Genomic DNA, 25076 nt, shown 5'->3' with positions numbered 1-25076 from the left:
CGTCAGCTTTTCTTCCTTGAAAAAAACCCAAAAAAAAAAAAAAAAGATCTAATTTACTATGATTCATAGAAACAATTTGTTTCCCTGATGGAAAATCGAATGAAAAACGTTTTAGGAAGACCAGGCAGGCAGGGGTCAAAGTTCTCTAATGGTGGCTTCATAGGAACTGTACACTGCCAACTTCTAACCATTTTAGGAGAGATAGCCAGGATCACTCTGCCCTTCATTCCTCATGAAAATCCTCTAATGCAGAAATTGTCTTATCTCACCAGAGAGAGAGAGAGAGAGAGAGAGAGAGAGAGAGAGCAGAGCCAGCAGGTGGCAAAGTGGTTAAGTTGCTGAACTCCTACATGTCCGACTGTGGTTCAAGTCCTAGATCTGGTGGCTTGCTTTCTCACTCCCCCACCCCTCTGGTGAGTACATATGTACCATAGCAAAAAGTAAAAATAATAATAATAAATTTTAAAAAAGGCAGAGAGAGAAAGAACATGTTCACCCCCCTCCCCAAATGGAGCATGATCACACCATAATCCCTTTTTCTCTCCATTCTATGAGGATTTGGGGCATGACTAGGACAGCATGTTTTTCAGCCTACTAGGCCTCTATCTGAATCGTGGTCAACCACTGGGATATGGCGCCTATGCACTTCACCGCTGTGTTATGGGACTAACCCGCCACAAACTCTTTTTTGTCATAGGACACCTGAGTTAGTGGGGAGTGGAACGGAGGAGAGAGAAAGTGAGAAATCACCCCTCAGGGAGGATGGTCACATCATATTGTCTTCCATTTTCCTCCCAGAATTTTGGGAACACATGCCTAAGTACCTGGTGTGATTTTCAAGCCACCAAATACAGAACTTGAACTGTGGTCAGCCGGGTGGGAATCCAGCACCTTAACCACTACACCACCTGCTGGCCTCTCCACAACTTCGGAAGTCCCCTCATACTTGGGGTGGAAGGAGCAATGGCTATCATTTGGTGCTGTCGTCCTAGCCAAGGTTCTACCACTTCTTAGCCTCGGGTGTTTCCTGAGCAGTGACCAGGCATATCCATCCCTGGATCCTTAGCTCTGGCCCATAACCACACATGGGCTCACGAAATGCCAGGAAGTGGAGCTGTTTCTGTGCACAACATGCTTCTCTCCATGAGCCGCAAATTCCTGTATGTAAAAGGATAATGATTCCCACTGTGCTCATGTCATGCAGTTATAGAGAAGAGATGACGACATGAAAGTGCTTTTGCCAGCTTGGAGGGCAGGGGTGGCAGCGACAGGAACAACTTAAAACCTGTTAGATACTTCTATTTCCCATGCCCACGCACTGTTACCCACACTTCATATACCTGAATCAGTCTTCACACCCACCCCGGGGGGTAGTTTACTACCTCCATTCCATAGCGAGGAAACTGCAGTACAACAAGCAGGCTAAATCTAACAGACGGGTTAAACGACTGGGTCACACAGCCAGACGGAGACAGGCTAGAGAGCGGGAACAAAGGCCGAGGGCATTGGGCTCATTTAGGACCACAGCCTGTCCGCAAAGAAGGAAAGGATGTCTTGCTGACTCTGACAGGGCGCACAGTAGTGAGTGGTTCCAACAAGGCCAAAGGTGAAGGAATAAAAAGCAAAGCTGAGCACCTTTCCCCCATTCCCACCAGCTCCAGGGCTTACCTTTAAACATCTCTTCTTCCAGCTCGATCTCCAGGGCAGCCGCTGCCTGCTCAATCCAAGAGTTGTGCAGACAAGCCTGGAAGTTCCGATACTCAGCTTTCTCTATCTGTCGAGCTAATCGGATTCGCTCCTACAGGAAAGGAACAGAAAGTACACGTGGCAGAGGGTTTAGGACTCCAGAAAGCAAATGCCCACTTAAGTTGTTTCAATGAGCTCTAAAGATCAGTGGTGCGAGACAGACAGCTCAGCTGCTTCTGAAATGCGTTCGTTTTGGTTCCTGGTGAAAGCCCTGAGGGCAATCACACATGCAAGTGCACACAGGCAAGCCCAGTCCCAGCCTTTGGAAACCCACCTTGGCCTGACCTACAGGTGTCCAAAGTGATCTCTTCCCCAGATGCCACAGCTGGCCTCCAGTGTAGCTGAGATAAGACATCTTAACTCTAGCTCATTCGTTCTGGGGTGTTACTACAGTGACATAATGCCTCAAGAAAATGGAGAGATCTTGTGCCAGAGCAGCTCCTAATCTTCATGAGAATTCTCTGACTCTCCCTACTGAATTCCCCCAAAGCCAATATTCCTTCTGGGCCAGGGCAGCCAATGGTCCTTGAGCTGGCTTGTGTCAAACTATGGTCTTGGTAACAGTGAACTAGTCCTTCTGGTGGCTCCGGCTTGAAGTGAGAGCTGAAGACAAGGTGACCTGGCTTCCCCCCATTTCGGCTCAGCCCACCTCTGCATGGCAGTCATGGCATCAGTGGTTGGGGACAGGAGTGTCGGGCTGCCAAGATGCTTTTACTCTCTCCCTCCCTGGGATTCCATCTTTTCTGCACCCTCCACATCTGTCTGCAGGAGGCCTGGGTGAAACCTCTTTTCCCAATATAATCATAAACCCACTAATTCCATGGTGCTCCGTTTTTCCCTGAACTTTTATCTGGGCCAGCAGGCAGTGTGGTGGTTAAGGTGCTGGACTCTCACATGGCTGACCGCAGTTCAAGTCCCAGACCTGGTAGCTTACTTCCTGTTTAGTCAAATTTTAAAAAATAAATAATTCTGTTAAAAAAATGTATTTGTTTTATTCATTATAGAGGGCACATGCACACATGTGCGCAAAGGAAAGGGAATCACTAAACTGCTGTGTACTGTCAACCTAAACAGGCAGACTAAGGAAATAATGTCAAGCAACAGGAGTTCATCTGGGCATAAATCTGAGGGCCCAGATGACCACATTCAGGTTGCTCAAAACACACTCGACAGGGTCTCGTCACACTGCAATCCCCTTTCCTTGGCCCTCAGGATCTCAGGCAGGGTTTCACGTACTCGGTGGGTTTTCAAGCCTACCCAGGGATCTGCACTGCAGTCACCACGTGGCTTCCGATGTGGTGGTTCTGTTACCTGAACTTCAGCACAGTGAGCCTCTGTGGAGGAGAACCCACCTGGCTTTGCTCCCTGACACACTGTGGCCCACAGTAAGCAGCACTTACCCGGTGATGCCTGCTGAGTTAAAATGCAACCCCAAAGGTAGGGCTTGCTGGCACCTGCTTTAGGGATATGACAAACCTTTACTACTTACTTCACTATTTTACACTGACATCACGGCCCACAACTCTCTGACAGGATGTCCTGGCAGCCACGCCCACCAAACTGGTCAGTGGGGGTGATGGTGAGTGGAGACTTCAGGGACAACCACGAAGAGATGGTTTGGAGAGAAAATGCCACAAGCTTTTGGTCACTCCCCTCTCCTTCTCCCAGGCAGAGTGCTTCCAAGTCTCTCAGCTGCTGGCACCCAAGGGCTGAGCTGTGTGTCATGGCAAAGTGCTGTGAGGGGGCAGCAGGAGCCCTCGTCAACATCAGAGTTTCAACTTTCCCTTTTACCTTGACTGCATCCATGTACTTTGTCTGCACAGGGAACAGTGGGATATCCTCATCTTTCTTGAGGGTTTTGTAGATCTTCTTAAAGTTGATCACATCCTCAGGACCAATCAGCATCAGGCTGAGGCCCTCATTGGTAGCTCGAGCAGTTCGACCACTTCGGTGGACGTAGATCTCTGAGGTACGAGGAACCTGCCAGGGGAAGAACTGGGAGGTCGATGCCCAGCCACTGCCCAACATTGCTCTTCCCTCCAGGCCTACCCTCGCACTGGACCCTTCTTCCTCCCAGCCAAGAGATAGAAAGCTTTCCAGCATCACAGACCAATCGAGCCCTTCTCACTTAGTCCCATGTTCAAGCTACCCCCAGGCTGAGCTCATCGCTGTGCATGCGACCTCCGACGACCCCAACCCTGGGTCAGGTCCTCACGATCATTCAGCACGACTGTGCTAGCCACTTCTGATTTGTCTCTCGTCCTCCCCCACTCCCCTGGTGCCAGCCCAAGGCTGCCAGTGTCATCTTCCTCATTTTCAGCTCTGACCCTCATATCCCTCCCGCTAAAGAAAGGCACTGGTTCTTCTTCAACTCTGCACTGACGACTGATGATGGCAATCACAAGAACATTTCATCAGACCTGACTCTGTGCCGCACTCCTCCAAGCACTCTACGCATATTATCCCATGTATTCCACACGGCAATTTATGAAACAGATGCTTTATAAATATTCATTTTTTATGTAACAGAAAACTAAAACAGAGAGGTTAAGCTATTCCCCCAGGTTACCCAACTAAATGGTGGAGCCAGGATTCAATGGAAGCAGTCCCGCTCCAGACACCGTGCTAACTCCTGTGCATGCTGCCTCTACTCAAGTACACACTGGCTCTATCCCCCACAGAAAAGGTGGCACAAGTGCCAACACCTCCCCCAGTACTGTGGCACTGTGCAAGTTGGTGAGAATCAGAATGGTAAACACTGACTGAACCCAGGGGACAGGAGGCATGGAGGAGGTGCTTCCTCATGCAAACATTCCTAACAACAAAAACTGTTATTCGAAAAACTCTGTGAAAGAACCACACCCTGCACAAGACCAGAGCAACTTGATACAAGGACTACTTCTGTGAAAACGCCTGTCCGGAGACTGGCTGTCCAACCTTGGACTGATGCCACCCTTGTTACTGATCCTGGCAGCCAAAATAGCTGGTAAGATCCTAACATCCCTCACCCTCACCTTGTGGTTTCTGCCTTAAAAACCTGCTTGAAAATTTAAGATCTCTGTGTGCCTGTCTGGGGTGACCTGAACACATTCATCTGGGCTGCATGCCAGGTGCAGCCCTCTGATTTATGCCCACAATCCTTTCACTTGACATAGTTTGCCTTGGTCTACCTTTTTAAGTTGACAGCACACATCATAAACCAAGCACAACCTTTTATCAACTGGACTCAGACACACCTCAGAATCTTTTCAATACAGTACTCTAAGCAGCCGCTACGAACTGGCTGTAACGCCTCTGGACATGAGAGCTACTTGTCATTCTTCACTTATGGGATAAAGGTTCACTCCTCAACCTGACATCCAGGACCTTCAGTGACCTGCCCCCAACTTACCTCTCCAGCCTCAGCAACTACTATGACTCTCCCAGCATACCCTCTTCTCACTCCTAAGTCAACTGCCAACCTTCCTCCACGTTCTTTCCTCCCTTTCTTACCCTGACATGTTCAGATCCTCTCATCCTTAAATAATACCAAGCATCTGTTAGAAAATGCTTTCTAACCTTCCACACTAGAAGTTACCACTCTCTCCCGCTGCATCATGGCGGTGGTCACCTCAGCTCAAGTGGATCTGATACTTCTCAGGGGCTGGGAGTGTCTTTGGTTGAGTGTGGTATCTCTCACAATGGCTGACCCAGCACTGCCCACTCCCACCCCAAGGAAGAAAAGAAGAGAGGTGCTAAACTGAGACTGATGCCTTATGATTTTTAAACACACACACAAAAGATTAAAGAAGAAAAAATGATGCCTAACAACTACCACCTACTGAAGATTTATACTGCGCTAGGCAGGTACTTCCTCAGTATCAGCTCAAATAATTCTCATGATAACCATATCGGGTAGGCAGCATTGCTGCTGCCAGGTTATTAATGACACTGAAGAACCAGGTAAAGAACCTCCCTAAAACTAACAAAGTACTCAAATCCCAGCAGTTGGGCTCAGAGCCCATACTCCTGGCTTTAACTCTACAGGTCCCCATGCTAACACTGTTGTTACTCAACAGCAACTACTAACATTTAATAAGTACTCACATGTGCCAGGTGGCTTCGTAAGCTCTGTTCACATATCCACTTATTTTACCTTAATGAGAACCCTAGGAAGCTACTACTATAACTCTTTTATTTAACAAATAAAAACACTGAGGTATAAAGAGATTCAGATTCACTAAGTTCATAGCTAGGATCTGAGCCACAAGGTCTTAACTATCAGTCTTCTACTCTACACCAGTGTAACCACTTTACATGCTTAACTTACTGTGCCTGCTGTGTGGAAGAACTAAGACTCTGGCCTGCCAAAATCAAGTATCACCTTGGAAAGAAGGGCCACCTGACGTAAGACAAGGCCAGTACGTGTTGGTAAGGCTAAATCTCACCAGCATTCCAACAGAAGCAGCAGAGGGCACACGTTGCCAGTAGCATTCTCTGTTCCAGGGGCCTCGGATCAACAATTCCTCCTCCCTCTTCAACCCTTGCTTTAAAAATTCCTCACTGAATGCAAGGAGATGCCTTCAAATTCCCAAGTGCCCTACCTGGTAATGGATGACGTGCTGGACTTTAGGAATATCCAGACCTCGAGCTGCCACATCTGTTGCCAAGAGAACACAGCTGTTGTGGAGAGAGAACACTCATTAATAACTGTAACTCACAGCTATCATTATTGAACTCTAAACACTACAATCCTTAAAAGCACTATATAAGAATATGGAAGATTTACTGCTGAGTGAAGCAAGCCAGGCTATGAAGGAGAGACACTGTATGTCCCCACTTAATATATACCGAGTGTCCGCACTCTATAACTGAAACTGATGGGCTAAAGGATGTACAAACACAAGAGATGGGCGTGAATGCCAGATGTGGTATGTGTGGAGGAGTGGGGCCTGGGGAAAAACATTTGGAGGAGGGATACGGAGACAGCATTGTTGAGACAGGGAGGTAGTGTTGTTATATTTTGATTAACTGGACCAGGGAGAAATGTTCACATATTTAAATAATCACCTTGTAAGCTAAAAACTGTGACTGAATGTATTAAAATATGTAAAAAAAAATAAAAATTGATGAAAAAAAAAGCACTATACAAGGCAATACTAATTTCCCTTTTAAGTTTCTAATGTATGTGACTGGCTATTCAGTTGTGGAATCAAGCTCCAAACCTGGACCTCACTGACCCCAACCAACATGGTTACAATACTCTACAATTGTAATAGATCTCCTTCAGTGAATTAAATGATGCCACATGTTCTGGGTCAGCAATTCATCTGCTAATACCCTCTTGCTTATTATTCTTTCCAATTGTAGACTTCCTCACTCTTTTTTTTTTTCTAACCATAGATTTACTTTCAAGCCTTTGCATTTGTTATTTCTTAAAGGGTCCTCCCTTGGATATCAATGACTCACTTCAATCCTTTCTTTAGCTCCCTGCTCAAATTTCACCTTGTCAGAGCAGATTCCCTAACCACATGTATGTATGTACCCAATCTCCCTTCTTCATTCCCGGCTCAATTTACTTCTTACTTTTATTATTATTACTTTTTGCTATAGGACACATGCACTCAATGGACAGAGAGAAAGTGACTCAATGGACAGAAAGTGAGAAATCACCCCCCAGAGGGGATGGTCACACACTGCAATCCCTTCTCCTCCATTCTCCTCTTGGATTTTTGGCATGGACACGTAGGCACCTGGCATGTTCCTCAACCAGATTCAGGACTTGAACCCACAGTAGGCCATGTGGAATCCAGCAGCTTAACTACCACACCACCTGCTGGCCCTCAATTTACTCATCATTGGAAAAGTCACAGCACATTTTTGCATAGAAAAACATGTCATGACTTTTCCAGCGACCCAATACTTCTTAGCACTTAGCACTATTTGCTATATTAATACTTTGCAACTTATCTCCCTCCAAGAATATAAGATCCATGTGGGCAAGAACTGTGTATTACTCACTGCATATTATCAACAGCCAGAACTGAGCCTGGTTCATAGCAACACTCAATAAGTAGACACTGGGTGATGTTTCCTAACATGGGGTTCAAGAGACTCAAAAGCATGAGCGTGCCTCACAAGACTGGGATTCTCAGGGCCCCTCTGTTCTTGAGTTATAGCTGGAGGATGTGAAGAATGTGATACGTACTGAAGTTTATAAAACATTAAGTTCTAAGTCAGGATGAACAAACCATCTCTGTTTAAGGCCAGATCATAAAAATGTCCAGCGTGTGGGCAGCAGTCTTTGTGGTGACTACTCGCTATGCCGTTTTGGTGCAAAAGCAATTACAGATGACATGAACTGAAGCTTGTGTTCCTATAAAACTTTGCCATGAAAACAGTGGGTAAGATCTGGTCCAAGGACTAGAGTTTAGCAAGCACATACTATGTGCTAGAGACAGTTCCAAATACTTCACATACATAAATTCACAGCCACTTAATCTTCAAACAACCCGTTAAAATAGCTTCTACTCTCATCCCAATTACGAGAAAACTGAAGCACAAGGAAGTTAGATAACTTGAGAGCAACTAGGAAGTGACAGAGCCAGGATCTGACCTCTGGCACTGATTCGAGAATCCGTGCCCTTGCTCTTTTGTCTTAGTCGCTGACATGCCACCCAGCTGAGGAAGGCCTAGAAACGTCAAGGCCCCATGAGTCACGGCTATGGCTGCATCAGCAAGCACTGGACGCATCATGGAGACCAGGGTAATGCGGGTGGCATGCACCACCACAGGGTCAACGTGGACAATTACCACCCAGGCTACTTTGGGGAAGATGGCATGAGGCATTACCACTTAAAGAAGAACCAGAGCTTCTGCCCAACTGTCCGTCAACCTTGATACTGTAGACCTTGGGCAGTGAGCAGACACAGGGAAATGCTGCCAGAAACAAATCTTCAGCAGAAGAGCTAAGGAGAAGTGTATGTGGGGGGGAGGGGGGGAGGAAGTTTCATTAATGCTAACAGTGCTTTTCAAAAATAAATAAATAAAAAGAATCTGCGCCCTTAACCATGAACTCATCCTACCTCTCAGCAAGTGACTGAATGTGATTATTGTGTGTGTGAAAAGCCAGCACAGAATGCATCTATTGTGTAAGTGTTCAGAAATATTAATAGTATATATCAATACTACTTGTCATTATAGAAGTTCCTACAGGGTATTAACAGGAAATAAATCTACTAAATGAGTTATGACCTTGACAAAAGTTGTGAAAAAAAAAAAAGCTAGTAAGACCCCTCTGACAGAAAGTAGCTTCCCGCCATTTTCCTATCACTCTGGCCCCCTTGACTGCAGCAGATGGCTAGGACCCAGGGCAGGCCTGGCTTACTCTTCCAGACGAGCAAACTGCTCCAGGTTTCTGAGCCTCTGCTTCTGGTGCATGCAGGCATGTAGGGTCAACGGCATGATATCCAGGACTTTGAGGAGCCCAGAGAGGCGTTTGATGCAGGAGATGCTGTTGGCAAACACTAAGCTGCGGCCTGGGTACTGCATCAGGAAGTAGTACAGGTAGAAATCTTTTTCATCAGTCTCACAGTGTATCTTAGTCTCTGTCAGTGTCTCTACAGTGGCCTCATTTCTCGTGAGGTCAATGACCTTAGGCTTGCCTCTCATGCCAATCTTCTGCATGAGGAGGTCAAGTTTGGCAGTTTTGTCCATTTTCTTGGCGTGCTTCTTTTGAAGGATTCGAGCAGGAGTTTGATGTATCAGAGTCAGCGTGGCAGAAAAAACAAGTGTCTGTCTCTTTGGGTTGTATTGGGAGTCATTGAGCATTTCTAGAAGCTGTGAGAGCTCAGCAAAATGGCCTTTTTCAACCATTCGGTCAGCTTCATCCACAACCAGGCACCTGCAGATCCGCAGAGACCCACATCACTGGTTAGTGGCAGGTAAAAAACCACCGACAGCATAACCCACTCCCTCTTCCCCAACACGCACACATCATCCCCAACAGGGTTTCACCCAATCTCCGTCATGCATGCCTAGTTTTCCAGGCTCATTCAGAACAGAGGTTGGGGGTGGGGGGAGGAGAGGTACTATGTCCCACCTGAGCTGCCGAAGGTTGCTCAAATGAGAGTGTTTTTCTTTAACTAGCTCCCACAGCCTGCCTGGAGTGGCGATCACAATCTCAGGATGGCGATTCAGCATCCTCTGCTGTTTCTGCGTGGACATTCCACCAACCAAAATAGCAGTTTTAATTCCTATGGGACATAAACATAAAAACCTATCATTCAGTCTAGCTGTGATGTGCTTACATGGCTGGCACAGGTGCCCCAGGTCAGCAGAGGCAGCCACCAGCACAGCTCCTTATTACGGGTGTGGCTGCTAAAAGAGCTGGTCTGGCCTGACTGTTGGTGCCATTCCTAGTGGGACTGCCAAGATCTGGGCCCCATCTACGTCTCCAACCTCATTCCTTTCTACTCCCCTTCCTCCAATCACATGGAAGAAATGGGTTATGAACCAAAGCGTATTTACCTAAAGCTCTGGGGAAACTGAGCAATGGTGTATCACAATGCTGGGAAGGATTATCTGCAGCTGTGATGCACCTCCCCTAGGAAGCCCTTCTCATTCCCCTCAACTAGAGGTAATCTGATGTTCCTCTAATGCCTAGTATTCCACTTTCCTCACTAGTGGAGGACCTCTCCAATGTATGAATGAACATACAGGACTGTGCAGGTAAAGCACTTAGCTAAGTGCCTTCCACATACTAAAAACTTGGTAACCTACTGCTTTTTATTATAACATTAAAATTCCTACCAGTCTTTCTTGAAAGGAATTGCCTGGAAAAGCTAAGCTCTAATGCCTTAAAACAGAGGTCATCAAACTATGTCTTAAAGGTTCATTAGTAAACATTATTGGCTTGTGGTCAGATTGTCTCTGTCACAACTACTAACTATACTCAGCTTTGTAGTACAAAAGCTGCCATGGACAGTATATAACCAAATGTGTCTGGGTATGTTTCAGTAAAACTTTATTTATAAAAACAGGCAGTTTGTCAACTCCTGCTCTAAGTATCCACTGTATCCAATAAATTAACTAATTTCCTATGCACCCAGAATGGCACTAGCTGTATCTCATCCTTAGAAGATTTGAGAAAATGTCAACCAATTTTCTGAAGGGCTTAACTCTCTTGCAGATGAGAATGGTTTTCCCTAGCGGGCAGGACCCATAGCCTTTTCATTTCTACCACACAGCATTAAGGATTGCCTCAGGAAATGGATATGAAATGGAACTAAACCTCACCTGTAAACTTGGCCACAGCATCAATATGTTGCTTGACCTGAACGGCCAGCTCTCGAGTGGGAGTCAGAACCAGTCCAAGCAGAGGATGCTTTGAATATGGTCTACAGGTGGCAATTTTGCCATCTAACTCTTGTTTTAATTTTCCAGTCTGCTGTTCATCAAGCTTTTCCTCTTCATCCTCATTCTGTTTGGAGACAGGCTTCTCCTTGACCAGGGAAGAAGGCCCTTCCTCAGCATCATCATCACAGAAGAGCAGCATTTGGTCTGAAATCTTGCCTCTAGTCTTGCTGGGCAGTGCTTCACTCTCAATTCCAGTCTCATTATGTGACACTCCACTCTCAGTTCTGCCCTTATTTGGAGAACTAGTCTCAGATCCAGTCTCAATTCTGTTCTCTCCATGGAGCACCACAGTGTTATCTGAATTGGGGGCAGACTTTCTCTTCAGCCACTGCAATACTGCATGAATCATTGGAATGGCAAAGGCAAGAGTTTTCCCACTTCCTTAAAAGTAAACAAAACAAGAAATCAGTGTGAATCAACGGATGTATATGCTTTATGGAATTCCTCCTTTTGCACAGGAGAAAGGACCCTGCAATAGCAAAGTGCCATTTTGATCTCCGCTCTGCACAAGTTTCTCCACAGTGCTACAACCAGAGGGAACCTGTAACTAGGAACCCAAGGAAAATCTGGTAGACTGACACTGAAGCCTGAGATCACCGGTGGTGAATTACAAATGTCCAAGCAATGAAACCACAAAGAGATGAGGATAAGGGTAAGTTCTGTGTGTTGTTCTTGTAAAGGAACAACCCACTGAGGGGTAAACAAAGGAAATCCATACAGTGTGGTATTTTCTCAAGACCTTCTTCTGGTGAAGAGAGTAAAAGAAAATTAGCTTTTCAAAAAATTTAACTATTCTTTTAATATTTAAACAATAATGTTTAAATGTTATCTTCATACACACCTTTGTGCTTGAGTATATTTAAAGTAGGCTTTAATATACATAGAGTCTAAATATCATCCTCTGGGTGATCAAAACAAACAAAAGGAACAGGATACTTTAAGCCGAAACTTTAAAGCTGTCCCAAAGTGATAATGCCCCAAGCCAATAAACACTCTTTGGAGGAAGAAATCTTTATCTTATCATAGTCATTAAAGAATGTTCACAAATAATTTTCAAAGGAAACGAGTAACTCTAATTAAAAAATACTACAATCACACGTGGAAATACAATACTGTCATCAAGATTTGTAAGAAAAAAAGAGCAAAAACAGACTCATAAAATGGCATATAAAGAGAGCAGCAGGCTTTTCCTAACAGTGAAACTGAGAAGACCCTGTAGCAACATCTTTATTTGAAAACCTGAGGGAAAAAATTTATAAGACTACACTTGTAATGGTACCTGAGGGGCTTAACGAGGACTCTCTAGTACAGAAAAATAAGTTTCAAAGTCATCAGTCTGTTTCTTCTTGCTTAAATGACTAACCTTAGAAGTACAACAGCAATAACAAAAACTGAATGAAAAACAGGGAGTTTCCTGTTAGTGGTTAAAGTCTAAAAAAATACACCTACTCTTTATTTCTATAAACAATGAATAAAACAACAAACAGAAACATTCCCTGCCTCAGAGCTACACATAGCTAAGTTAATAAATCTCCACACATCCTGTCACTGCTTCTGTAGAAAGCATCTCTATAACCAATGGATTATACAACATTTTATTCAAGACGCTTTTCAGGAACATGAGGTCAGCATTTAAAAAAAAAAAATCCAAGATCCAGTCTTAATAAAAACTTTCCAGAGATAAGAGAATTTCCTCACCCTGATAAAGAGCACCTACAAAAAACCTATAGCTAACATCAAACTTAACAGTGAAAGACTGAATGTTTTCCTTTAAAGACCAGGAGCTAAACAATAATGCCCACTCCACCCTTCAACTGAAAATTGTACTGGTGCTTTTTGCCACTGAGATAAGACAAAAATAAACCAAAAACATGCAAAATATACCATGAAATCCTCAGTAAACTGCTTAAGAGATGGCTACTGAACTTGAGTTGTGAAATACTGCTTTCAGGGACTAAAAATGAAGATTTTCTGCTGAGTGCTGAACCTTCACCCTCCAAATTCATTTCCAGAGGGGAGAGGCACAAACTCAGGCCCATTCTGAGATGGTTACTGAACTTGAGCTGGGAAATATTTCTTTCAGGGACTAAAATGAAGATCTGCTGAGCCTCCACCCTCCAGATTCATTTCTATTGGGGTAAGGCAACATCTGTATCCTTCTCTCTGTCTTCTAATTTTTTTTTAAGGTAAAGTATTCTCTGGGCTCTCAGAGCTTCCTTTATCTTGCTAATTCATGCCCCCCCACCCCCCCATTTAGGAGTGGTACAAACCCAGGCCCATTCTGAGATGGCTACTAAATTTGAGCTGTGAAATAATGCTTTTGCGCTGCACATGCACACGCTGTGCGGTTTTCATATTTTACTTTTCAAAATTCAAATATAAATTTTTATTGTCTTTTTAAATGTTTTAATTTTTTATTGTCTTCTTTCTTCTTTTTTTCCTTTTTCTTTAACTTCTTCCCTTGGCTGCTCAGCCTCCACATACTGAGTGTGTAGACAGGTCTAGGTGAACAGTATCCAAACATCTGAATACTAGTAGGATAAGAATATTCCTCAAGTCCCACTGAATCTGACACACGAAGAATTAAAAACGGATCAGAAGAAAGATCGCAGATCACCTCCTCCAGCACATCTCTGAACGCTCATATTGAACTTCAAGAATTAGGAAGAAATGCACAACCCATTGGATGACCAGAAATCACCTCCAGGGCACAAGAAATAGAAGAAACCAAGAAAATATTTCTCCTCCGGAAAAGAATATTTCCTCTTCATTTACAGACAATAAAATGGAACTCAGGGAAAATGTCAGATAAAGAATTTAGAATATCCATAACGACAAAGCTAACAGAGATGCAAGAGAAGAGAGGCAATGAACTCCAGAAGATGCAGGAGAAAAGAGCTGATGATTTCCAGGAGGTGAGGAATTCCTTGCATGATCTGAAAGAGGAAATACACACCATAAAAAAGAATCAAATGGAATGGAGCTATTAGAGATGAAAGCTGTAATACAGGAAATCAAAATCTCCCTTGAAAGTATTAAAAGCAGACTAGATCATACAGAAGATCGAATCTCAGATGTAGAAGACGGAATCAATGGCCTAGAAAAATCCACCATGAAGAGTGAGAAAATAGACCCCAAAATGAGAATAAACGAGAAACACTAGATACCATTAAATGTCCAAACATCTGGATAATTGGTATCCCAGAAGGCGAAGTGACTAGTAAGGGTATTGATAACCTATTCCATGATGTCCTGGAAGAAAACTTTCCAAACCTAGAGAAGCATTAAAAAATCCAGTCCCAAGAAATATAAAAGACCCCAAATAAAATCAACCCAAGAAGATCCTCTCCAAAACACATTATAACCAGATTGACCAAAACCACAAAGACAAGATACTAAGACTGGCAAGTGAGAAATGTTAAGTTACCTACAAAGGATATCCCATCAGGCTAACAGCAGACCTCTCATCAGAAAGAATGCCAAGGAGGAGAGAATGGGAAAATATATTCAAATGTTAAAGGAAAGGCAATTTCAACCAAGAATACTGTACTGGGCAAGATTATCCTTCGTATGTGAAGAAAAGACAAAAACATTCTCAGATAAACAAAACCTGAAAGAATTTATCAACGCCAGACCAGCTCTCCAAGAAGTTCTGTAGAGAGTGCTGTACCAGAAAAACTAAATACAGACACACAGAAATAAGAGTTCAAAAACAACTAAGAAAATGGCCAACTTAATGGTAGGGGCAAGTCTGGAGTTGAATGTTCTAGTTCAGAATTTATACAGGGAGATCAAACCACAACAAAAGATAGCTTAAGTACATGAGACTGAGCTGGTGAAATAGAATCTTGTGACTTTTGAATAAAACATTACTGATTTTCTTCTATGCTTTGTTTTCCAGGTTTAAGGATTTTTGTTTTGTCTTGAGCTGCCGATAGGTTTATGTACCTACTACTTGAACAGAATCCTAACCTGTTTCCTGGCTTTTAAGTTTTAAGCAAAGCTCTCTGAGCATTTTTAAATTTTGATTTATTAAAGCTAAAACTGCTTTTCTTGAAATTAAAAAATATTTTAAAATACCTAAAGACCACAGTAACCTATATAACATCAGCAAGGTACTACTTTATAGTATATTCATTCTACTCAGAGTTTCATGCCTAAAGTCAGACATGTGTTTACAGATATGTATATAGCAATTGAATTTGCTATTGAAAGTAGTTAATTAGGATATTTTGTGAATCAATAAAATGTGGGGGTGGGGTAAAAAAGGAATGGAAAGCAACTATAGACACCAAAGACAGTGTGGAAGGAGGGTGGTAAATGGCAGAGGGAGAGAAATAGGGGGGAAGAATATATATACACATATGTATATATGAAATAAGAAATGGAAAATTATCAACAATAACATGTATGATTAAGCCACTATGCAGTGTATTGTGTGTGTGAAATCACATTTTGTATGCTGTGATGGTGGTCCAGTGAATGGATGTAAAATAAATTAATTAATTTAAAAAAAACCTTAGTGGTACACCAAGTTGCAGGATACAAGATGAATATACGAAAATTCATCATATGTCTCTTTATTGGCAACAACCAGAAACAAAAAATTAGAATTTACAATAACACCAAAAAATACAAAATACTTGAAGATACACTAATGGAGACATGCCAAATATATACACTAAAAAGTATAAAACATTGCTGAAAAAAGTAAAAGACCTAAAGAAACAGGTATCATATGCATAGACAGAAATATTCAATACTGTTAAGATATGTGTCTTCCATATGCTCTCTGTAATTTGCAAAGTATCATCTTGCTTTTTTGTAAAAAAAAAAACTGACAAGCTGACTCAAAAACTCGTATGTGAATGCAAAGGCCTAGGGCAGCACTAACAGCATTTGGTAGTACTTATTCTACCTGATTTTTTTATGACATGATAAAGCTACTATAACCAAGATAGTAAGGTACTGATATAAACAAGTAGATCAATGGAAAAATAACATTCCAGAGAAAAAGACCCACACCGTGTATGGACACTGATTTTCAACAAGATACAAAGTCAATTCAGTGGAGAAAAGATAGTTTTTCAATAAAAAGTGCTAGAACAATTAAGATATCCACATGGAGAGAGGGAAAAAAAAAAACACTGATCCATACTTTTTCCCATAAATACAAATTAACTCACAAACTGGGGTAAAAAAAAAAAAAAAAACCTTGAAAATTATTAACACTTCAAGGAGAAAATCTGTGATCTTGAGTTGGGTAAAGGGTTCTTAAATAAGACATCAAAAGCATGATCCACATAAGATAAAGAACTGATGATTTGAACTTCAACAAATTAAACAATTTACTCTTTGAAAAACACCAGTAAGAGAGTGAAAAGACAAGCCACAGACTGGGAGAAAAAATTGCAAATCATTTATATCTAGAATATATAATGAACTCTCAAAACTCAGTAATAGGAGAACAACCACTCAATCAAAAAAGGGACAAAAGAACTGAGTATACACTATCAAAGATAATACTGATGACAACACACAAAAAGATACTCAACGTCATTAAGTCATAAGGAAAATGTAAATTAAAACCATGAGAAAATAACACTAAAAACTTAAAAAAAAATCTAAGAATTAAAGACCGATCCCACCAACAATATGGATTGACCTGAACTCATAACCTCTTGTAGTAATGTAAAATAGTATGATCACTTTGAAAAACTCCTAAAAAAAAATTTCCCCTAAGAATTTACCTAATAGATACTAAAATATATTCCTGCAAAGACTGGTACATCAACATTTATAACAGCTTTATTTATGGCCCAAACCTAGAAATAAAATGTCCATCAACAGGTAAGACGAACAAATTGTGCTCTAGCCATACATCAAAATACTCATCATAAAATAATGAATGAACAATTGGTACTTGCAATAACATGGCAATAAGGAGGGAAAAAGCCAGATACGCCTGTACTCAAAGTCACACTTATGTAATGATTCCATTATATAAAATTCTGGAAAATGTAAATTAATCTATAGTGATAGAAAGCCCATCAGTGGAGGGGCCAGCAGGCGTGGTGGTGAAGGCACTGGACTCCCACATAGTTTAACTGTGGTTTAAGTCACAGACTTGGAGGCTTGAAAATCATGCTGGGCATATGTTAATGGATGCCCCAAATCCCAGGACAAGGTGAAAGGATTGCGGCATGGCCATCCCCTTGAAAGGGAGGGGTGGATTTCTCACTTCCTCTGTCTTCAGAGAGCAGAGTCCTATAGCAAAAACTTAAAAAAAAAAAAAAAAAATCCTATGAGGTAGGCTTTGTAATCACAAGATTACAAGAGAACCCAAGGCATCTTTTGGGGAGTAACTGATATTTCCATGATCACAGCCCCAAATGCATAGACCTATCCCAAATCTTTTTGAATCCTCAACTCACAGCACTCCATGGGGAAAGACTGTGATAGCTGTGGTATAAACCCAAATGTCAGGCTCTAGCCACAGTAGACCACACAGATCTTGCCTTTTCCTTCGAGGGCCACTTTTGGGACCCTGCACATACCAAAACAGCACACAGACCTAGCCTAGAATTCAGGCATTACCATGCTCAACTGTAAAATTTTAGGGAAGCTGTCTTCAGTGAGGATACAGCTCATCTGTAATACAGGAATGATGATGATACCTTCCTCAAGGTATCTGTGGGAACTGAGTTCACCGATATAAACATGACACAGCATTAGCGTAATGGCTGTCACTGAACTCCCATGTAGTTCAGCGACTTGAACCTACCGCGGTTCAAGTCCTGGACCCAGTGGCTTAAACTTATGCTGGACGTATGTGCATGTGTGCCCAAGATACCGAGAAGAGAATGGAGAAGGGATTACGGCATGGCCATCCCCCCTGGGTGGTGATTTCTCACTTTCTGTCTCTCTGTCTCTCTGGCGCTGGGGAGCACACATGCCCTAAAGCAAAAAAAAAAAAAAAAAGAAAAAAGAAAAAAGAAAAGAAAAACATGACACATTGCATGACACATTTAAATACTCAGGTAATGTACTAAGTTATTTATTATTACAACCTCCATTCCCCTTTCCTGGGATTTTCCTCCAGAAACCCAAGGCACCAAGTGTCTAAATAATTTTGTACTACATTGTACAACAGCCACTATAAACTGTATGGCTATCGAGCACTTAAAATGTAGTTACTTTAAAATGACATGTATTCTAAGCTTCTGGTCACGTACTTCGGGCATCCATGTCTGCTTTTTTGAGCACCTTAAGAGCAGTGTTCTGTGGAGGCTCCATTTTTTTACCCTTTTTTCTATTTTGGGTGGAACAGTCTGGACAGCTTTCTGATACACACACCAGATTTTGAAATTTTAGTGCAAAAATCCTAAACAAAACTTGTGCTGAAATTTGACACTCAATGTGGCAGTGTTGGGAGGTGCCTGGGATAAGGGAGGAGTCTCTATAAATGCCATCTTGGAGAATGTGAGTTCTCACTGCTCAGTTCTCACTAGAATAGGCTGTAATGAAATCAGGTTGGCTTCTGGCATGTCTCTGTCTTTGCATGTGCCTGCTGGCTTTTCCACTTCTCTTAACCATGTTGCATCATAGCACCAGAAACCAGCCCCATACTCTTAGACTTCTAGACACCAGACCTTCTAGTCACCAGAAGCATGAGCCAAATACATCTCTTTTCTTTACAATCACCCAGTCTCAAGGTATTGTCAGAACACAAAACAAAGATAATAATCTCACATGAATTACATACTGAAGTACTTTGCTGTAACTAGTTTAAAAAGGTCTATGGTTAAAATTAATTTTCAGGCTGGCTCCATGGCCTAGTGGTTAAGGGAGCTGGATCCCATATGGCCAACCATGTAGTGTGAATCTTGGTTCCAGTGCTTGAAAAACACATTGGGTGCATATACATGAGCGACCAAAATCCTGACAGGATGGAGAAATGGAGAAGGGATTGCTGCATGACCACACCCTACTATTAGGGAGTGCTTTCTTTCTTTTTGGGGGGAGGTTTTTGCTACAGGACACATGCGTTTACCAGAAAGACAGAGACAGAGAGCAAGAAATCACTCCCCTCCCAGGGGGCACGGCCACGCCACAATCCCTTCTCCTCCATTCTTCTCTTGGGATCTTGGGCACACATGCACATGCGCCCAGCCTGAGTTTAAGCCATAGGGTCCAGGACTTGAACCACAGTCAACTACATGGGAGCTCAGTGACATAGCCATAATGCCAACTGCTGGACCTGGGAGTGCTTTCTAACTTTCACTCTCTCTGACAAGCACACACACCCTTGGGCAAATTTCCAAAGTTAATTTTCACTGTTTTTAAATTACTTTTAAAAAATGTGGCACCTAGGAAATTTTACCTGTGTAGTTCACATTATATATTTCTACTGATATACAATGTAAATAGTTCCAGGCAGTACAAGTTTCTTTCCCACTCATATCTTAGTCTATGTAGCAAGTCAGTGCTTTCAGAAGTTTTATTTTTGTTTTCTTAAAGAGGTTTTTGCCAGGACCAGCAGTTGGTGTAATGGCTATGTCGCTGGACTCGCACGTAGTCAACTGTGATTTAAGTCCCAGACCCAATGGCTTAAACTTACGCTGGGTGCGTGTGTGCCCAAGCTCCCGAGAGGAGAATGGAGAAGGGACTCCTGTGTGGCCATCCCCCCTGGGGGGTGATTTCTCACTTTCTGACTCTGTCTCTGTCTTTCTGATGAGTACACGTGCTCTATAGCAAAAAGCCTCTCAAAAAAAAAAAAAAAAGAGGTTTTTGCCATAGGACACATGGCCACGCCACAATCTCTTCTCCATTCTCATCCTGGGATCTTGAGCACACACACGTGCCCATCGGGTCTTGGACTCAAATGGCAACTGGCCACGTGGGCGTTCAGTGACATAACCACTAAGCCATTTGCTGGCCTTTTCTTCCAAAAGATTTAGCACAAGGAATGAGGGAACCAGTCACCTCACATCTGAGTTTGCCAACAAAATCTACACAAAAGATATCCACCAAACTCAAATTATCCCAATGACAAACAACTCAGCAACTCTCAAATAAGAACTTTCTACCTTCAGAGAACTCTTCAGAATTAGAGACTTTTTCCTTTTTAAAGTTTATTTTATTCATGATGGACAGTAAGCACACGAGAAACATTCCTGGCAAGGTCTTGTCACCCCATGACCTCACTTCTGCCTCTCAGTCATGTGTGCATACATCGTTTGTTTTCAAATTGACCAGGGATGCAAACCTGCTGCAACCCTGTGGCTTCTAGCACTGGATTCAATTTGCTATCAATTGGGCCACCAAGCTGGGCTTAGATAGTACATTCCTATACTAAGAGCTCTCTCTCCAAAGAACTGCTCTTTTCCCCACCTTTCCCCTTCATGCAATTTATAAAAGGCTCAAGAACAGGAAAAATTACCATTTGTAGGTCCCTTAGAATGTACTGTATAAACTAGTTTACCACAGCCTTTAGCCCTCATAGCAATGCAAGAGGCAGGTACTGCTAACATCTTTATTATTATTTTAATTTGCTAGAAGGTGTGTGTGCTTGCCAGAGGCAGAGAGAGACAAACAGAGAGAGAAAGGGGGAAAGAAGCTCCCAATGGTGCATGGTCATGCTGCAATCCCTTCATTTCTCCACCTTGTTGGGATTTGGGGCATGCACACACATGTATATGATGTGTTTTCCAAGCTCTGTACCTGGGATTTGAACTGCAGGACTGGCCATGCAGGATCCTGCTGCTTTAACCAGTATATCATAGAGTTGGCCCATCCTCTATTTTATAACGGGACTTATGTGGCTCTGAGTGATTAATCACTGCTTTTGTGATTACGTTGTCAACATGCTCCTCTCTTCTGGTCACCTAGCCTGTAAGCAGCTACAGACTCAATCCAGAAGCAACCCTCTGACGACCACGGTTGCCCTTACCTGTCTCAGCAGCCCCAAGGATGTCTAGTTTATCACGGATGGCAGGTGCCAAGGTCAGTGCTTGGATTGGTGTGGGTGCAGAGAAGCCTAGAAAGCTGAGTGCTCGGAGAACTGGCTTGGGCACAAACAGGTCTTTCCAAGCAGATACATCTGCCTTCTGGTCGTGTACTTCAGGCATCCATGTCTTTGCTTTTTTAGGCACCTTAGGAGCGGTGTTCTGTGGAGGCTCCATTTTTTTCACCCTTTTCTTTTTCTTTTTTTTGGGAACAGTCTGGACCAGGCTTTCTGATACAATCTCCTCTACTTCTGGCTCAGCACAAACAGTGCCATCTCCCTGTGGCTCTGGCTCTGGCTCAGCATCATTAACGTCCAACTCTTTCTTGGTACTGGTTCCTTCAGTTACTATACCTTTACTCTTCTTTAACTTGATCTTTTTCTTTGGGGAGCTAGACTCCCTTTCCTCCTCTTCTTCTAAAACAACCTGGGCCTTCCTCTTCTTGGACTCTTCCTTTGAGAAGAGGCCAGAGGGATTCTTGGCAGGGGAGACTAATCGGTAATCTGTCAGTTCCTCAAAGCACACCAAGTCATCCATTTGTCCATCTGCAAATACATTTGGGTCAATCTTCACCTGCTTCCATTTCCCCACAACTCTGATTCCTTTTGTTTTAAATTTGCCATAGCTTGGTGGCTTTGGCCTTGATTTTGCCTCCTTCAACTTCATGGTTGCTGAAATGAAAGAAATGTTCTGTTAGGAAATAGTAACTGAAAAGTATAGGGTTCTGAGGCAACACATATTTTCTAAGCAATCAGGTGCTGTATCAGGTGCTGTAAAGAATCGAGGACACGGGAACCAGCAGTTAGTGTAATGGCTATGTCGCTGGACTCCCACGTGGTCGACCGCGGTTCGTGTCCCGGACCCGGTGGCTTAAAACTCACGCCGGGCGCGTGTGCGTGCGTGCCCAAGATCCCGAGAGGAGAATGGAGGAGAAGGGACTGCGGCGTGACCATCCCCCCTGGGGGGTGATTTCTCGCTTTCTGTCTCTATGTCTCTCTCTGTCTGTCTGGCGAGCGCACGCGCCCTACAGTGAAAATCTCTCCAAAAAAAAAAAAAAAAGAATCGAGGACACAAAGACAGTTGTAACTCAAATGCTTCCAGCTAGAGATCAAAAAGAGAAAGTAATATACTCAGAACAAGAGGCCTGGCCTGAAAGAGGAGCCAAGAAGAGGCAGTGTGGAGACTCAGTTAGACCTAATGGGGATTCCTGACCCAACATTTACTCAAGTGTGACCTTGGACAGTGCTACTGACTCTTCTCCAAACCTTGGTGTTGTCTATAAGCAGCAGCCTAACAAATGAGAAAAATTACATAAAGCAGGGAGGATGGAGCCTGCCACACATAAATACACAGACCAAGAATCTGAGGGGGTTTGGGAGGCAGGGAGGTGAACTTTATTCTAAGTTCCCTGAGCTTTCTCCCCAGTCAAGCCTTGTCCCCAAAGGGCCAATGCCTGTTCCATCATTCTGGACTTTAGTAAATGGCTAAAAACCCACCCTGCTTTGTCATTACACTGTAAGTGATTTAACGACCAAACACAGCTCGTTTGGGTTCCGGCTGCACCCAAACGCGGGTGGAACGCGATCCACGTTCTCCCTTTTCAGAAAGGCAAAGAAAGGTAAGACCCCGTGAAAATGACAAAGGTAAATCTCAGCTCAAACCCGGACCCGTTTCACTAGCCAGCTCTGAGTCTGTGAGCGTATTAATCGTCTGGCCTCAGTTTCCTGGTCTGCAAAGTGGGATAACTGATCCTTGTCCCAACAAGAAAAGGTGACGCAGGTCCAAGACCACCTGGATGGCGCCGGACGAGGGCAGCACGTTAGCGCGCAGGGCAGGCTCGCCCACCGCACCAGCTGCGCCACGAGCGCAGGCAGTGCGAGTCCAGGTTCGAGGAGAAGGTGGCGGGGAGTGTCACCAGAATACGGGGGAGGACGCGGAGAGAGACCTGTCAGGCGAGCGGGGGTCCCTCCTCGTGGCTGCCGTTCTCGCTTCGTCTCCGGCACTGGCGGGCGCACGAGGCAGATGCCCGAGGCCGCTGGGCCTTGCTGCCCAGAGAGAGGCGCCGGCCTCAAGGTCCACAGGCCGCTCGGCTGGGCAGCTGCCTTTTCCAGACCCCGCGAACACAAGAGCGGGTGAGGCCCGTGATGGGAGCCTGGGGTCCTGGCCCGTCCCCCCGGGCCGGCGCCAGCCAGCTGCAGTATGCACCGCGTGGAGTCTCCGCCGCAGCGCCTTCACAAGCAGGCCAAGCGCCGAGAACCCGCCACTGTCGTCACCCAGCTGCAGGGACCGCCGCAGTTCCGGGGCGGGGCCTCTACCGCGCACGCCGGCGTGCTGCTACAGGAAGTCCCGCCTCCTACGCAAAACGCCGCTCCCTGGTTGGCTGCCGCGGGAAATCAGCGGTGTGGGTGTCGAGAGCGGAGATTGAGCGGAGGCTGGACTCCTGCGGCGGTGCCCCTCCACCGCCAGGGGGCAGGCGCGGCGTTCGCTGGCGGTTGTGCTCCGCGCATACTGGCCTGGCGCCGGTGCACCCGCCCGCGCGATTCTCTTGTATTCCTGGCCTTGGTTTAGTGCAGCAGCTGTCCGCTATTGAGAACCCACGTGTGCCTGGAGTTTGCACACCTTTTCCCGTTTAATTTACCGCCTAGGCACCAGCCTGTATTGGAGGTGCTGTTTTCCCCAGTCAATTTTGCTTATCCTTTCTTTGGCTTTTGTTTTTTATTGTAGTGTGTGGACGGGGGGCTGGCTGTGTCCTGATCCTCCTGCCTCAGCTTCCCCAGTAGCTGGACAACAGGCACGCGCCACAATCGTGTAATCAAACCAAGGCCTCTCTTGTGTTCTCAACCTCTTAAGCAGCAGTGACCAGCCTGTGCTACTAAGCAGCTGACCTCCTCCCTGGCACCAAGGTTTTTGATGCCTCACCTGTGCACACTGATGGTTAGGGTACCTGCTCATCGAAATGTGTAATTATCAAGCTGCACTGGGTCTTTCGTTATGTGTAGACAAATGAGCTTCACAGTAGTGTGAAAGTTGTCAGACTCAAAATGGAGTCCCTGGTGTCAAAACAAAAAACTTCAGTCAACAGAGCTGGGAAGGTCATGAAGAGTGGAGATACTCCTGATAATTGGAGCTACCAGAAGGACCCTGCCAGAACCACAACCTTACACAAAAGGTCACCACCACTTCATACAAAAGATATACATCTGCAAGCTAGCCTGCTAGCTGCCTAGTCAGCCTTGTAGGGTCAGAATGTTACATGGTGGAGAGTCTCACTGGGGCTTCAGAAAAGCTGGCAAAATTATCCGTGTAAGGGTTTTCCAGAGATACATGTGTGTGCAAGCGTGTGTACAAAGAAAGATCTATTTTAATGAATTGTCTCACAATTGTGAAGGCTTATCTCCTTAATAGTCTAAGGGTGGAGCCAACAGATGGTGTAGAGGTTAAGTCACTGGACTCCCACGTGGTGGACCGCAGTTTAAGTCCCTAACCTGGCGGTTTGAAACACACCAGGCACGTGTGAATGTGTGCCCAGAATCCTGGGAGGATTCTCCCTTCTGGGGAACAATTTCTCACTTTCCCTCTCATTGTCTCAGTCTCTCTGGGAGTGCACGTGCCCTAAGGCAAAAATCTCTACCAAAAAAAAAAAAGAATCCATGGTGGAACTAGCAGGTGGCATGGTGGCTAGGGCACTGGACTCCCACATGGCTGATCATGGTTCAAGTCTCAGATGCAGCACCTCAAAACTCATGCCAGATCTGTGTACATGCATGCCCAAATTCCTAGGAGGAGAACAAAGAAGCGATTGTGGTGTGGCCGTCCCCCTGGGATATGTGGGGGGTGATTTCTTGCTTTCCCTCTCACTGTCTTTCTCTGTCTCTCTAGTGAGAGCACAGGCCATATAGCAAAAACCTTAAAGATATATATATATAT

At 44.2% G+C, this 25076-nt stretch overlaps 1 protein-coding gene across 4 annotated transcripts; it reads right to left on the bottom strand.

The window, feature by feature from the left end:
- DDX24 (DEAD-box helicase 24) lies at positions 1–23426 on the bottom strand (the record flags this gene model as incomplete). Of its 4 annotated transcripts, none has more annotated exon segments than XM_006165394.3 (9): positions 1–15; positions 1669–1798; positions 3538–3726; positions 6330–6405; positions 9113–9628; positions 9827–9980; positions 11023–11523; positions 21095–21820; positions 22817–23426. In XM_006165394.3, coding segments are annotated over 8 exon segments (2302 nt in total), but the record flags the coding sequence as incomplete, so codon positions are not given.
- Between the last annotated feature and the right edge of the window lie 1650 nt (positions 23427–25076).

Source organism: Tupaia chinensis, unplaced genomic scaffold (assembly GCF_000334495.1).
Source record: "Tupaia chinensis unplaced genomic scaffold, TupChi_1.0 Scaffold143913_1, whole genome shotgun sequence".
NCBI classification, from domain to species: domain Eukaryota; kingdom Metazoa; phylum Chordata; class Mammalia; order Scandentia; family Tupaiidae; genus Tupaia; species Tupaia belangeri.
This window is presented reverse-complemented; position numbering and strand designations above follow the sequence as displayed.